At 44.9% G+C, this 14,096-nt stretch overlaps 1 protein-coding gene across 1 annotated transcript; it reads left to right on the top strand.

Moving 5' to 3' along the window:
- Positions 1-6,269: 6,269 nt before the first annotated feature.
- Positions 6,270-13,770, top strand: cox7a2l (cytochrome c oxidase subunit 7A2 like). The gene is made up of 3 exons (XM_078404984.1): positions 6,270-6,466; positions 9,598-9,732; positions 12,033-13,770. The coding sequence occupies exons 1-3, from the start codon at positions 6,395-6,397 to the stop codon at positions 12,174-12,176; spliced, it is 351 nt and encodes a 116-aa protein (XP_078261110.1). The 5' UTR covers positions 6,270-6,394; the 3' UTR covers positions 12,177-13,770.
- Positions 13,771-14,096: the final 326 nt, after the last annotated feature.

The following is a 14,096-nucleotide window of genomic DNA, read 5'->3' as shown; positions in this document are numbered from 1 at the left end:
CCAACACCGACACACAACAAAAAAAAGACGGACAGACTGCTAGTCAGCCTGACTAATCATCGTGATTATATTCATTTGGTCAAGTAGGTCATTTGGTCAAGTACGCTGATGACACAGTTCTATCTCTGCTCTCAGGCCCCTCACAGCACCACAGCTCAGCTCTTCATGGGTTTGTGGAGTGCTGTGACACCTCCTGTCTTGAACTAAATGCAAACAAGACCAAGGAGATGGTAGTGACCTTCTCCAACAAGCAGAGGGAACTGGCTGCGGCAGTCATCACCACTATCCACGGGAAGCCTGTGGAGATTATTGAGGAATATAAGTACCTGGCCACAATCTTCGACAACCTGCTGAAATTTGCCTCCAACACAGAGCCAGCAGCCAGCAGCGGTAGTATCTCCTGAGGAAGCTCAATTCCTTTGGGGTCAGCAAGGACATCCTTATAACGTTTTACTACTCCTTCATTGAGAGTGTCATCACGTTCTCCTTCACCTGCTGGTTCCACTCCATCAGCCTTCAGAACAGAAACCGCCTGCAGAGCACAGCCAAAGTCTGTTCCAAAATGATTGGACTCCCTGTCAGAGCCCTCTCCACCCTATGCGTCCAGCAGATGCTAAGGTCAGCTGGCAGGATTTTACAGGACCTCTCACGCGTCCTGTGCTCTGCGTTTGAGTGGCTCCCCTCAGGACGCCGGCTTCGCTGCCCAGGCTGTAGGACACAGAGGAGAAGGGCAAGGCTGTTCAGCTCCTCAACTCCCAACCACCCCTGTCCCGCTGCTCCCACTGCTAATCCCCCCCCCCCCCCCACAATAGTTTTTGTACTACTTTGTAAATTGTCCCGCGGGGACAAATAAAGTATTTTTGAACTTGAACTCTTTTGTTCTTCATTTTAGCTGCTTTCCAAGATCTGTGGGTACCAACTAATTTGATTCGAATGGAAAAACTGTCTGAGTGTAATGGGCAGGCAGAGGCTATGTGACCCACTTCTGGTGTCGAACTGAGCTACTTTGTCACTATCCACACGAGTCTGACTTCATCTCTGGCATCTACCTGATAAAAGTTGAAATTTGCCCAGAGATTCTATATCCACAAAAAGTAGGACAAATCCAGTATGATCGATGACGGTACAAATAGTCTATTCATAATTAGCAGGAATATGATGGAAAGTGTTGTCAACAGTTTTTAATTAAGTGACAATGACTTACCAGTAACCTGTTCAGTCTGAGTTATGCCAAAACTACTCAGCTTCAGAAGTTAATAATAAAAATAGAAAATGCTGGAAAGACTCGGCAGGTCAGGCTGCACCTGTATGAAGAGAAACAGTTAACGTTTTTAATTGATTTACTTTTTTTTAAATTTTCATTTACTTTTCATTAAATTATCATATCATCATCATATATATACAGCCGGAAACAGGCCCTTTCGGCCCACCAAGTCCGTGCCGCCCAGCGATCCCCGTACATTAACACTATCCTACACCCACTAGGGACAATTTTTTACATTTACCCAGCCAATTAACCTACATACCTGTACGTCTTTGGAGTGTGGGAGGAAACCGAAGATCTCGGAGAAAACCCACGCAGGTCACGGGGAGAACGTACAAACTCCTTACAGTGCAGCACCCGTAGTCAGGATCGAACCTGAGTCTCCGGCGCTGCATTCGCTGTAAAGCAGCAACTCTACCGCTGCGCTACCGTGCCGCCCAATCTTGGATACAATAAAAATGACAACCCCAAAGGCAAGACCATATCTTTGGAAAAAAAGCATGGCTTCATAAATTCAAGATTCAAGATTCAAGATAGCTTTATTTGTCATCCAATATTGGACGAAATTCAGTCACCCACAGTCCAACAATAAAAGCATTAAATAGGCATTAAAATTACACAACCCCAAAAACACAGTCCAACAATAAAAGCATTAAATAGGCATTAAAATTACACAACCCCAAAAACACACAAAAAAAGAAACATCCATCAAAGAAACATCCATCACAGTGAGTCTCCTCCAGTCCTCTCCTCACTGTGATGGAAGGCCACAATGTCTTTGTCTTCTCCCGCAGTCAGGTTGTTGTGGTTGCAGGCCGCGCCGGACGGTCCGCAGCGGCCGGAGCCTAAGGCGAGTCCCAGCCGCTACCGCAGCCTCCGAAGACGGCCGGCTCCGCCGATGATAAGTCCGATCCGGGGCGGGCGAACACGCTGCTGCTGCCGCTGTTGCTGCACGTCGGGGCGGTCGTGGCTCCCAACATTGAAGCCCCCGCCCAGCAGAGAAATATCCCGCGGCATATTTTAGGCCGCGCCGGACGGTGAAATGTCCGCGACCCAAGCCCCGCGATCCGGGGCGGGTGAACCCGCTGCCGCTGCCGGAGCTCCCGATGTCGGCATCCACGCGGCCCGAGCCTAAGGCAAGTCGCAGCCGCTCCCGCAGCCTCCGAGGACGGCCGGCTCCGGTGATGGTAAGTCCGATCCGCGGGCTCTGCAAACCAGAGCCCTGGAGGTCGCCAGCTCCAGGAGTTGGGCCGATGGTAGGCCGCAGCAGGAACGGAGACACGGCCCAGAAAACAAAGGTCGGGTCTCCGTTCGGAAGGGACACCTATTTACAATTTTACAGTTCCCCCCCTCCTCCCTACATACACACATAGTACACAAACACAAAAACACGACATCACAACTACAATTAAGACAAAAAAAACAACAAAAACACAAAGACAAATGGACCGCAGGTAAGCCGCAGCTGCTATGGCAGCGCCGCCATTTTGGCTTGAGACAATTTATATCTGTTGATTAAAAACAATAGTAAATGTTTCCAATAATAAAAATGCCAATTCTTTTTTTCAAGGGAATGAATTCAAATGATCACTTATTCAAAGACCATTCTAAGACTGGATATAACAGTGACAAAAGACTGACTATAGCAGTGGCGCAGCAACCATCCACTTCAAGCAAGTGCACTGGATAGAAAAGCAGCCATAGACAGCCAAGGCTCACATTCCCACTTCTTGTATCAGGAAGACTTTCTGCCATTCTGTAATCAGGCTTCTGAATAGTCATTCTATAATCTGGGGTACTGTCCGATTCACCTCTGCTCCATTGTGGACATTGGATTTTGTCTATGGAACTGATGCACTCCAATGTTGAGAACTACACTGATCAGCCAAACATTATGACCACTGACAGGTGAAGTGAATAACATTGGTTATCTTGTTACAATGGCACCTGTCAAGGGGTGGGATATATTAGACAGCGTGAATAGTCAGTTTTTTAACTTGATGTGTTGGATGCAGGAGAAATGGGCAGGAGTAAAGACCTGAGCGACTTTGACAAGGGCCAAATTGTTATGGCCAGACGACTGGGTCAGAGCATCTCTGAAACGGCAAGGCTTGTGGGGTGCTCCTGGTCAGCAGTGGTGAGTACCTACCGACAGTGGTCCGAGGAGGGACAAACCACAAACCGGTGACAGGGTGTTGGGCACCCAGAGCTCATCGATGCGCGAGGGCAACGAAGGCTATCCCGTCTGGTCCGAACCGACAGTGGGAAGACGACAAGCCGGTGGAGGGAGTGTAATGCTCTGGGCAATGTTCTGCTGGGAAACCTTGGGTCCGGCCATTCATGTGGACGTCAATTTGACACGTGTCACCTACCTAAACATCGTTACAGACCAGGCACACCCCTTCATGGTAATGGTATTCCCTGATGGCAGTGGCCTCTTTCAGCAGGATAATGCGCCCTGCCACACTGCACACATTGTTCGGGAATGGTTTGAGGAACATGATGAAATGTTCACGGTGTTGCCCTGGCCTCCAAATTCTCCAGATCTCAATCCGATTGAGCATCTGTGGGATGTGCTGAATCGACAAGTCCGATCCACAGCGGCTCCACCTCGCAACTTACAGGACTTGAAGGATCTGCTGCTAATGTTTTGGTGCCAGATACCATAGGACTCCTTCAGGGGTCTTGTAGAGTCCATGCTTCGGCAGGTCGGCACTCTTTTGGTGGCACAAGGAGGACCAACAACATATTAGGCAGGTGGTCATAATGTTTTAGCTGATCGGTGTATATTCTGCACTCTATATCTTCCCCTTTGGTATGTCTGTTGTAAATGAGTTTGACTTGATTGTATTTAAGTTTAGTATATCTATTCTGTTTGGATAGCGTGCAAAACCGAGCTTTTCACTATACCTCGATACACATGACAATAATAAATCTTGGCCATTTCAGGTTCATCTTTCCTGCACAAACTGAAGAATTCATAATAATATATTTTTAAAGAAAATGTAGATGCATGAAAAAAACATAAAATGCTGGAAATACACAGCGGGTCAGGCATCAACACAGCGGGTCAGGCATCATTTGTGGAAAGGGAAACAGAGTTAACATTTCAGGTTCGAGACTCTTTGCTAGAAATGAAAAAGAGAGAAAACAATATGATTTTATGTTGCAGAGAAGATGGAAAAGGGATGGATGGTACAAAAAAAGTACAATCTGCTTCCTTAAATAGAGACCTGACCAGTTTCCCTCTGCAACACATTCTTTTGCCTGGCTGAAATTCTCACAATAAATTCTATCTCCTTTTGCTCCACTGACTTCCTCCAGATGTAGCTATGGGAACTTGCATGAGCCCAAACTGTATATCAAACTTAATATCAAATATGTAGAACAGACTTTGTTGCAATCCGACAGTTCCCCTCCTACAACCAATTTTCTGGCACTTTGACAGATTCCTCCACTCATACTGTGGTAGAAAATGTAATCACTTTTGCCCTTTGCTGCCAATTTCAACCCTACCCTTAGTTTCATGCTGATCATCTGACTCTTCCATTTCCTTTCTCGATCTCAGAGGATAGGCTAACAACAAACATCATTTGCAAACGTGCACACTCTCACAACTATTTTAATGATAGTTCCTCCCACTCTGCCTCCATTGCATTGTCCCAGTTCCTTGATTTCTGTCATGTTTGCTCCAAAGTTGAGATTTTCCACACAGCTCCCTCCTAGATGTCTTTCTTCATCCTGAACTGTGGCTTCCTCTCTACCATAGTTGAGAGAACATTGACCTCATGTCATCTATTTTCCAGAACTCTGCTCTCAACCCTTCTGGAGAAAGCAAGGACTGAGTTTCCTTCGTCAACAAGATTCCATCAACTGGCAACCCTCCACCCTCCCTCCCTACTTTGAGTATTTTGAAGAGATTGTTCCCTTTGCTCTTCCATTTTCACCAACTGTATCCATTACAATGGCAATGTCCAGATGCAGATGGAGCACCGATGCACTTCCAGTCACCCCCCCCCCCCCCCCATGTCCCCACTATTGTGGTCTCTTCTACATTGGAAATAACAAGAAACACAGATTGGACGATGGATTAATACCTATGTTCAGTCCAGTTGTCTCACTTTAATTCTCCATTCCACTGACCTATGATCTGTAGGATCTGCACCATTATGCCAATGCCCAACACAAGCTTGAGGAACCTCATCTCATCTTCTGCCTTGGCACACTGTAGCCTTCTGCACTCACTGACAAATTCTGCAACTTCAGGTAAACTGGTTTTCTCTGTATCTGTAACTACCACTTCTGTAGGTTATACATCTGTAACATTAGCCCAGTATTTGTTTAGCTGTTGACCTACACCCCTGCATTTCACATCATTTTTTGTTCCTTTTTTTCCTGCATTGTCCAACTGCCTTCATTGACCAGATAACCTCCACACCAAGTTTAGCATCAACCTATAACCTGGAGTAACTCAGCGGGACAGGCACTCTCTGGAGAGAAGGATGGGTGACGTTTCGGGTCGAGACCTTTCTTCAGACAGGCATTTCATTTTGCCCTGTCTATCCCTCTCCCACGACCCCCCCCCCCCCCCCCCCCCCCGCAACTTAAAACCATGTTTTCTCCCTTATCCAGTGCTAAGATTCTTCCACCACAGATGCTACCTGACCTCCTGACAATTTACACCATCTTCTGCCTGAATTCAACGCATTGATTAATTCAGGTGTCAGAGGTTATGGGGAGAAGGCAGTAGAATGGGGTTAGGAGGGAGAGATAGATCAGCCATGATTGAATGGTGGAGTAGGCTTGATGGCCCGAATGGCCTAATTATACTCCTATTCCTTTTGACCCTTTACTGCCCGCGCTAAATCCATCAACTTACATCCTATTAAATTTAATTTTCGAAACGGACGGCTGCAGAAGCGATTCCTTTGGTGGGAGATCAGCTTGAATGTTTTTTTTAGAGAGCAGGAGGGTGCAGAGACAGCGCGGTGACGACGGTGCGAGAGGGCGGGAGGGGGAGGAGGAGGAGGAGGCCGGGCCCAGTCCAGGTCCAAGTCCAGGTCCAAGTCCAGGTCCAGCTCGAGCTGCGGCAGTTGGAACGGCTCCGGCAGTTGGAACGACACCGGCACCATGTTCTACAAGTTCGACGGGTTCACGCAGAGGCTGAGCGGCGGGGCGGGCCCAGCGGCCTACAGCCCGCAGGTAGGGCCCCAGCGGCCGGCCGGGAGGGAGGGAGAGTGTCGCGGCTCCGTGGTGGCCGAGCGAGGGCCGGAGGTGCCGGTCTTCATGACCTTGTTTCTGTGTCCCACGTCCCCCGCTGCCGTGTGGGACACATTATATAAACACCTCCTCACTACGTGCGCTCTACCCCCTCCTCCTCCTCCTCACTGCCCCCTCCTCCTCCTCACTGCCCCCTCCTCCTCCTCACTGCCCCCTCCTCCTCCTCACTGCCCCCTCCTCCTCCTCCTCACTGCCCCCCCCTCCTCCTCCTCACTGCCCCCTCCTCCTTCTCACTGCCCCCTCCTCCTCCTCCTCCTCACTGCCCCCTCCTCCTCCTCACTGCCCCCTCCTCCTCCTCCTCACTGCCCCCTCCTCCCTCCTCCTCACTGCCCCCTCCCCCTCCTCACTGCCCCCTCCCCCTCCTCACTGCCCCCTCCCCCTCCTCACTGCCCCCTCCTCCTCCTCACTGCCCCCTCCTCCTCCTCCTCACTGCCCCCTCCTCCTCACTACGTGCGCTCATCGTGTTAACTTGGTTCAAGGGCTTAGTTTAGTTGTAGAGATACAGCGCGGAAACAGGCCCTTCTGCCCCCCGTCCCTGCGGGAACAGGGAGGTCTCAATGGCAAAGTCACCCAGGCGCTCCTCTGTGCTCAGTCTGTCGTCGTTTCATAAACTTCTATCAGGTTGAGATGATCAGCCATGATCATATTGAATGACAGTGCTGTCTCGAAGGGCCGAATGGTTACTCCTGACCCTGTTTTTCTACGTCCCCCCCTCACCTTCAGACACTCGTTTAGAGGAAACTCTCAGCTTGTCCAACCTCCTGAGACATGACAATGTGGTATCGCCATTCAATGGCAACAGTTACACACACTTTTGTTGGAGGTGGAAGATATTATTTCATTTTATGGGACTTTGTACGTGAAACTGCTGTCCTGTAACGGCATATTTGGACATCAAGGTTAATTGAAGGTCAATGATGTGTTTACCAGAATGCTGTCTGGATTAAAGTTGGGTTTAAGTTGCAGGAAAGGTAGAAGAGATGGACAAGACCAAAGAAATGTTGGATGTACGTTCTCCTTGTGACCCCCGTGGGTTTTCTCCTTATGCTCTGGTTTCCTCCCACATTCCAAAGACGTGCAAGTTGTAGGTTAATTGGCTTTGTGTATCGGATAGTACTAGTATAGGGGTGATTGTTGGTCGGTCTGGGCCAAAGGGCCTGTTTCCACACTGTATCTATAACCTAGGTCCCTTTTAAATCTTTCCCTAACACAGTAAATCTATGCCTAGTTTTAAGACTCTCCTACTGTGGGGGAAAAGACTGGTTATTTGTATGCCCCTCATGATTTTATATATATTTGTAAGGTCACCTGTTAACCTACTCTCCAGGGGAAAATTCCAGCCCTGAGTTATTCTAGCACTTTGTGTTCTTCTGCCTACCCAGCTGTTTTTTCACCTCAAACCCAGCAGACACAGCAGCATCCTTGTAAATCTATTTTGCACCCTTTCCAGCTGATATTACTATAGCAGGGTGACCACAGCTGTAGACGGTACTCCAAATGTGGCCTTTCCAAAGCCTGACACAGCTGTAATGTGTTCCAACACCTTTGCTCAAGGGTTAAGTGTTTTATTGTCATATGTCCCAAAACAGAATAGTGAAAATCTTACTTGTGGCAGCACAACAGATATGTAAACATAGTACTCAGACACAAAAATATGCAACAAAAATAAGTTCAATATATAAAAACATAAAAAGCACAAAATAGTGCAAAGACAAAAGCAGAGGACATCGAGAGGGTGGATTCTTATGTACCTGGGTGCCTACCCCAACAATAAACTGGACTGGACTGAAAACACCAATGCGCTATACAGAAAGGGCCAGAGCAGACTTTATCTGCTAAGGAGACTCGGGTCCTTTGGAGTGCAGGGGACACTCCTAAGGACCTTCTACAACACGGTGGTTGCATCGGCCATTTTCTATGGAGTGGTCTGCTGGAGTAGCAGCATCTCAGCGGCGGAAGGGAAGAGACTAGACAAGCTGGTCAGGAAGGCCAGCTCTGTCCTGGGTTGCCCCCTCGACTCAGTGCAGGTGGTGGGAGAGAGGAGGATGATGGCAAAGCTAACGTCACTGCTGGACAACGACACCCACCCCATGCAGGACACTGTCACTGCACTGACTAGCTCCTTCAGTGACAGACTCCTTCTCCCCAAGTGCGTGAAGGAGAGATATAGGAGGTCCTTCCTTCCCGCTGCTGTGAGACTGCACAACCAGCACTGCTCCCAGCAGAGGAGTCAACAATAACAGCTAAGAACACACAGAAAACTGATGACAATTTATGTATCTTTTATTTATAATGAATGATCTCTTGCTCTCTTGCTATCCACTTTGCTGCTGTAACACTGTAAATTTCCCTGGTGTGGGACGAATAAAGGAATATATTATTATTATTAGAACCTCCAAGTCCCTCATGCAATCAAAGTAGTTTGGGGTTTAGTTGGAGTTCGTAATGTTCAGTAACCTTATTGCTCGTTGGGGAGAAACTGAATGTTCTACTGTACAGTAGAAGTTCCAAGTATAAGAGTCTACCTACCTATATAAGAGCCAAGAGTATTATAGTGTCATATGTTCAGGAACAGTGAAAATTATACTTGCAGCAGCTTTACAAGCACATTAACACAACAAATAAATATACAATACATTATCAGCTACATTAGGCAACCACACCATGTGAGTGAAGAATGTAGTGCAACCTTGTAAAAGTCTATTACAGTTTGGCGCTGACAATCTTCAGTCATTAGGAGTTACTCAGTTTAAAAATCCTCTTTTCCTCTGATTCATACCAAGATATGGATCCAGAGCCAAGGGACTTCAAACGGGAGATATGAAAATTGATGACATAGTGAAAGGTTCAGGTGGAAGCAGAGATGTGTCAGAGAGAAAGAATAGTATGCAATTTGATGGGTTAAAGACCAGTTTCCATGTAATTTCATTCAAGTTAATCATTTGCCCACTCATTCCAATAACTAGTGTCCATAAGGCAAAATAACTTTTATTTATGAATTATGTAATTTGTCCAGCCTGACCTCAGTTCTTTTTGTTTAATCACGTGTATAGGGTTTGAAGCCTCTTGTTTCCTCTGAACCTCCTACTTTGATATTTGCTACTCCAACAAAAATTGCATCGGAATCGGGAGAAGGAGTTCAATTTCTTGGGCAAAATAAAGTGCCTGATTTCCAGAAGCTTTTCCAGGTAAAACTAATGATTGAATTAATTTTTGCTGTTTTTAATTATAATCGCAGTGTATTGTTTAAGGAATTCAAAGTATTTTGCAAATGACAAAGTGATGAACATGGAAATGGACTGCATTTTGCAATCGAAGCTTTAGTGTTAATGTACGGGGATCACTGGGCGGCACGGACTTGGAGGGCCGAAAAGGCCTGTTTCCGGCTGTATGTATATGATATATGATATAACGCATTGAATAATGCACATTTGTGAAATTGAAGCTTCATTTACATGGTTGGATAATTAAAAGGTAGCTCTGAAATCCTATTTGTTAGTCCTCATTACAAGAATCTTGTGAAACAGATGTAGATATATTTTTCCATTTCAAATTGGGAGGAGACAGATTGCAATCAATGCATTCTTCAAATCAAATCTGGGCAAACTCAGTTGAAATGTCTCCATACCGTGTCTAATTTTTCATTACACTAAAGCTTCATTGCATCTTCTAGTCCTTAAATCTCATTCAGTAATTTATAATCTGTTCATAATTTGCCACTGATTAGGCACAAATGCATTTTGCTTTTCACTCCTAAAACATCTTTTAACATTGATTCTAGTAAATCTTGATTGCACATTCTCTGATGTTTCTATCACTTTTCACAAAATGGAAACCATTCACACACACACTCATTTGTCCATCGAGTTTTCTTCTCCCTTTGTTCATCTCTTCACTACCCCTCCTCCACCTAGTTCCATCGGCCCAACATCCCCTCTCTATTTGTTTCCATCTATCACCTAACAGCCTCTGACCTACATCCCCTTCTCCCACACATGGTTGCATTTGCCCATTATTATCCCATCTCTATCTAGAATTACCTAACAGCCTCTTACCCCCTCCCCTCCCCATTCATAATGCTATATCCTGGCAATCTTTTGTGTTATCTCTAAGACCGGATCTTGACCCAAAATATAATTTTGCAACCTTTGCTTCCACAGATGCTGCTTAACCCGCTGTGTTCCTCCAGCAATCTGTTTGTCAACTACAGCTGAGGCTTTGGCAAAATTTACTTGCCTTACATCAATAGTGCAGTATGGTTAATACACCCCTCCAAACCCTTCCGAATTTGGCAGAAAGTTTCAGCTTTCTTATTTCATTTACGCCATTCCAATTTTGCCTCACATTTTTCCGCAAAACAATCGATAATTGCAATTTGTCCATTTGGCTGCTAGAGGTCGCTAGGGGTTCCGCGAGAAATCCTCCCGCCCAGGAAGTCTCTCCGAAAATGTAGCTCCTAGGCTGGGCAAGGCAGTCAATTTCGACCTCATCGGGACTTCCATGGCCAATTTGTCAATTTGGCCACTAGAGGTCGCTAGGGGTTCCGCGGGAAAATCCTCCCGCCCAGGAAGTCTCCCCGAAAATGTAGCACCTAGGCTGGGCAAGGCAGCCAATTTCGACCTCATCAGGCCGATCGGTGGGTTGAATTTGCAACCTGCCCAACTCCAGCCCAACTGGAGCCAGCACATCTATCCCCATAGCCGACATCCTTGGCCAGCTGGGTAAACCAGCAAAGCTCTGGAACCAAGAGTGCCAGAAAATCAGTAGTGGAACTGTAATGAGTAAATATTAAATTTAAGTGCAAGATTATATAACTATATTAATTAATTAAGACGGGGTTAAAATATAAAACACAGCAGAAAAACCAATTACCACCTTTTTGGGCTGATTATCAATTAATGTGCGAATTTACTTCAGCAAGTATTTTCGAATGCTTAGTCGAGTCGCATATATCAACTCTCTTCATAACTTAGTCATACATTTTATGACCATTGTTCTTTTATTCAATACCAAGTAACATGTAGCTCATCATAAGTTGAGGTTAGTTTGATCGCAAATGGAATAGTTATTAAAAAAAACATCTGTATGTTTATCATCAAACAGTATTGAATATCTGTATGCATTATATAATACTGAGGCAGTAGGAAATGGCAATTGATAACCTTTACTTGACTTCTAATTAGGCACATCAAGCATACTCAGAAATTCAATTCATCTATCTCAAGATTATTTTTTTTTACTGATCAGACTGTCTAAAGTACTTATTTAAAAGCAACTTCAGAATTCCCCCTGATCTTTCTATTTAATGCATTATTGTTAAATGTCCACACATAGGAGTTGGTGGAATTGTCACTGATACCTTGGATGCTTCGTTTTGGACGTGTTGCTTTGAAAGAGGGGAGAAACGATATGAATATGACTGTTTACTAATTTATGTACACTTTGAAGTTTCTGTTACTTTAATACTATTATCTTCTTTACTCTGCAGAAGGCAGATGGTGTGCCTGTACATCTGAAGCGAGGTGTTCCCGATCGACTACTGTATAGGACGACGATGGCATTGACTATCGGAGGGACCATTTACTGCTTGGTCGCACTCTTTTTGGCTGCTCAACCCAAGAAACGGAATTGAAGAGACTATGTCATCATGACTAGTACTTACGAAATCCTTGCTACAAGGACGAGCATACAGCCCTTTGCACAGTTATAATTAATTTGCTGCTTCCAAGATTTTCTTTCCTGATGTATCACTTTCTCTAATATTTATACAGGTGCGATTTCCCTGCAGTTCATTTCAGTTAAGTTTGTTCTTTGGCCATTGTAAAGAATTGCAATGTCCGGGATCCTGCCTAGTCATGGTAAAAGTAATAATCAGGTTAACTAGAAATCAATCTATTGAATCATGGAGAATGTTCAAGAAAATATATTTGAATGAGTGTAGAAAAATAGGATATGATGCCACTCATAATGGAATAGGAATGCATGTCTCTTCTTTTGCCAAAAAGAAAAAAAGACCAGTGCATGTCTCATGCCCAAGAGGAATTCTCATGTTCATAATTATTTTGAGATCTTGTGTAAATCTTCCTGCAATCTCAATTATGTGCACAGCCTGTTGTAGAACCTTTTGTTTTTAAATTAATGTTCATCTGGAAACATGTGACATTTCAATAAATTCAAATGACTGCTGGTAACAGATTATATTGCCCGAAGATAATGTTGTCAGCTATGTACCACTATTTCTGTTGATCCACTTCAAGAACAATATAGCAGTGAAATTTGTGGCATAATTTATTTTTCTGCTGATTCTGTACTTGGCCTGGTTGGCGAAGACTGTACATCTTCACTGCTAGTTTTTTATTTGTGTTCCACTTTTGTGTGTAGACTTGTGTATTTGCTGAAGGTATGATTTATTACTTCATTTGTAGATAATAACGAGTTGGGTGTGAATAGAAGAAAAACACATCTTTTATTGTGTGTGTAAAAGATTTTTTGGCAACTGATGGTCTGGCACCTCCTTTAATCCAGACAAAATTATGAGAGCGCACTTGAAATCCCCCCCGGAAGTCTCTTGGGCTGGGTGAGGCAACCGATCTCCACCTCTACGGAACTTCCACGGCCAATCAGTGAGTCGAATTTGCCGCATGTGGCTGGGAATTTGGAACTCCAGCCCGGCCGGAGCTGGCAGATCCATTCCCATAGCCGACTACCGAGGTCAAATTTGTGGGCCAATATCTCAATCCCCCAAGTCTGGTGATTCAGCAAAATGCATAATACGGCAAGGCTCTGGAACAAAGGGTGCTGGGAAATTGGTGGTGGACCTGTATTATGAAAAAATTCCCTTATTTAAGAATAATAAAGAGACATTAACTTTATTTAGACTTGGATCTGAATCTGTCTTTAATGCACATTTGATATTAGAACCTGTGGTAATGTACCCATCTTTGACATTTATACTAATAGCAGGAATGCAAAGTGACGAAGATGATGATTGAAAACTTGATCTGCGGATTCTGTGAATTAAATTAAAAATACAGCATGGAAACAAAGCATTCAGCCCCCCTCCGAGTCCACAGTAATCATCAATCACCCATTCACACTAGTTATAAGGTGCCCTCCATAATGTTTGGGACAAAGACTCATAATTCATTTATTTTTCCTCTGTACTCCACAGTTTGCAATTTGTAATAGAAAAAATCACATGTGGTTAAAGTGCACATTGTCAGATTTTAATAAAGGCCATTTTTATACATTTTGGTTTCACCATGTAGAAATTACAGCAGTGTTTATACATTAGTTTCGTGTTTAGTTTGGAGATACAGAGTGGAAACAGGCCCTTTCGGCCCACCGGGTACGCACCGACCAGTTATCCCCGCAGATTAACACTATCCTATACCCACTAGGGACAATTTTTACTTTTACCAAGCCAATTTACCTACATACCTGTACGTCTTTGGAGTGTGCGAGGAAACCGAAGATCTCGGAGAAAACCCACGTAGGTCACGGGGTGAATGTACAAACTCAGTACAGACAGCACCCGTAGTCGGGATCGAAC

The sequence above is a fragment of the Rhinoraja longicauda genome, chromosome 9, assembly GCF_053455715.1.
Source record: "Rhinoraja longicauda isolate Sanriku21f chromosome 9, sRhiLon1.1, whole genome shotgun sequence".
NCBI classification, from domain to species: domain Eukaryota; kingdom Metazoa; phylum Chordata; class Chondrichthyes; order Rajiformes; family Arhynchobatidae; genus Rhinoraja; species Rhinoraja longicauda.
Note: the sequence above shows the minus strand (reverse complement) of the source record. Positions and strands in the feature narration are given on the sequence as shown.

Bases quoted from the DNA above. Each gene is read 5' to 3' on its own strand.
- cox7a2l (XM_078404984.1), top strand. From the start codon at position 6,395: ATGTTCTACAAGTTCGACGGGTTCACGCAGAGGCTGAGCGGCGGGGCG. The intron at 6,467-9,597 runs GTAGGGCCCCAG...TCACGTGTATAG, and splicing joins CAGCGGCCTACAGCCCGCAG to GGTTTGAAGCCTCTTGTTTC. The intron at 9,733-12,032 runs GTAAAACTAATG...TTTACTCTGCAG, and splicing joins ATTTCCAGAAGCTTTTCCAG to AAGGCAGATGGTGTGCCTGT.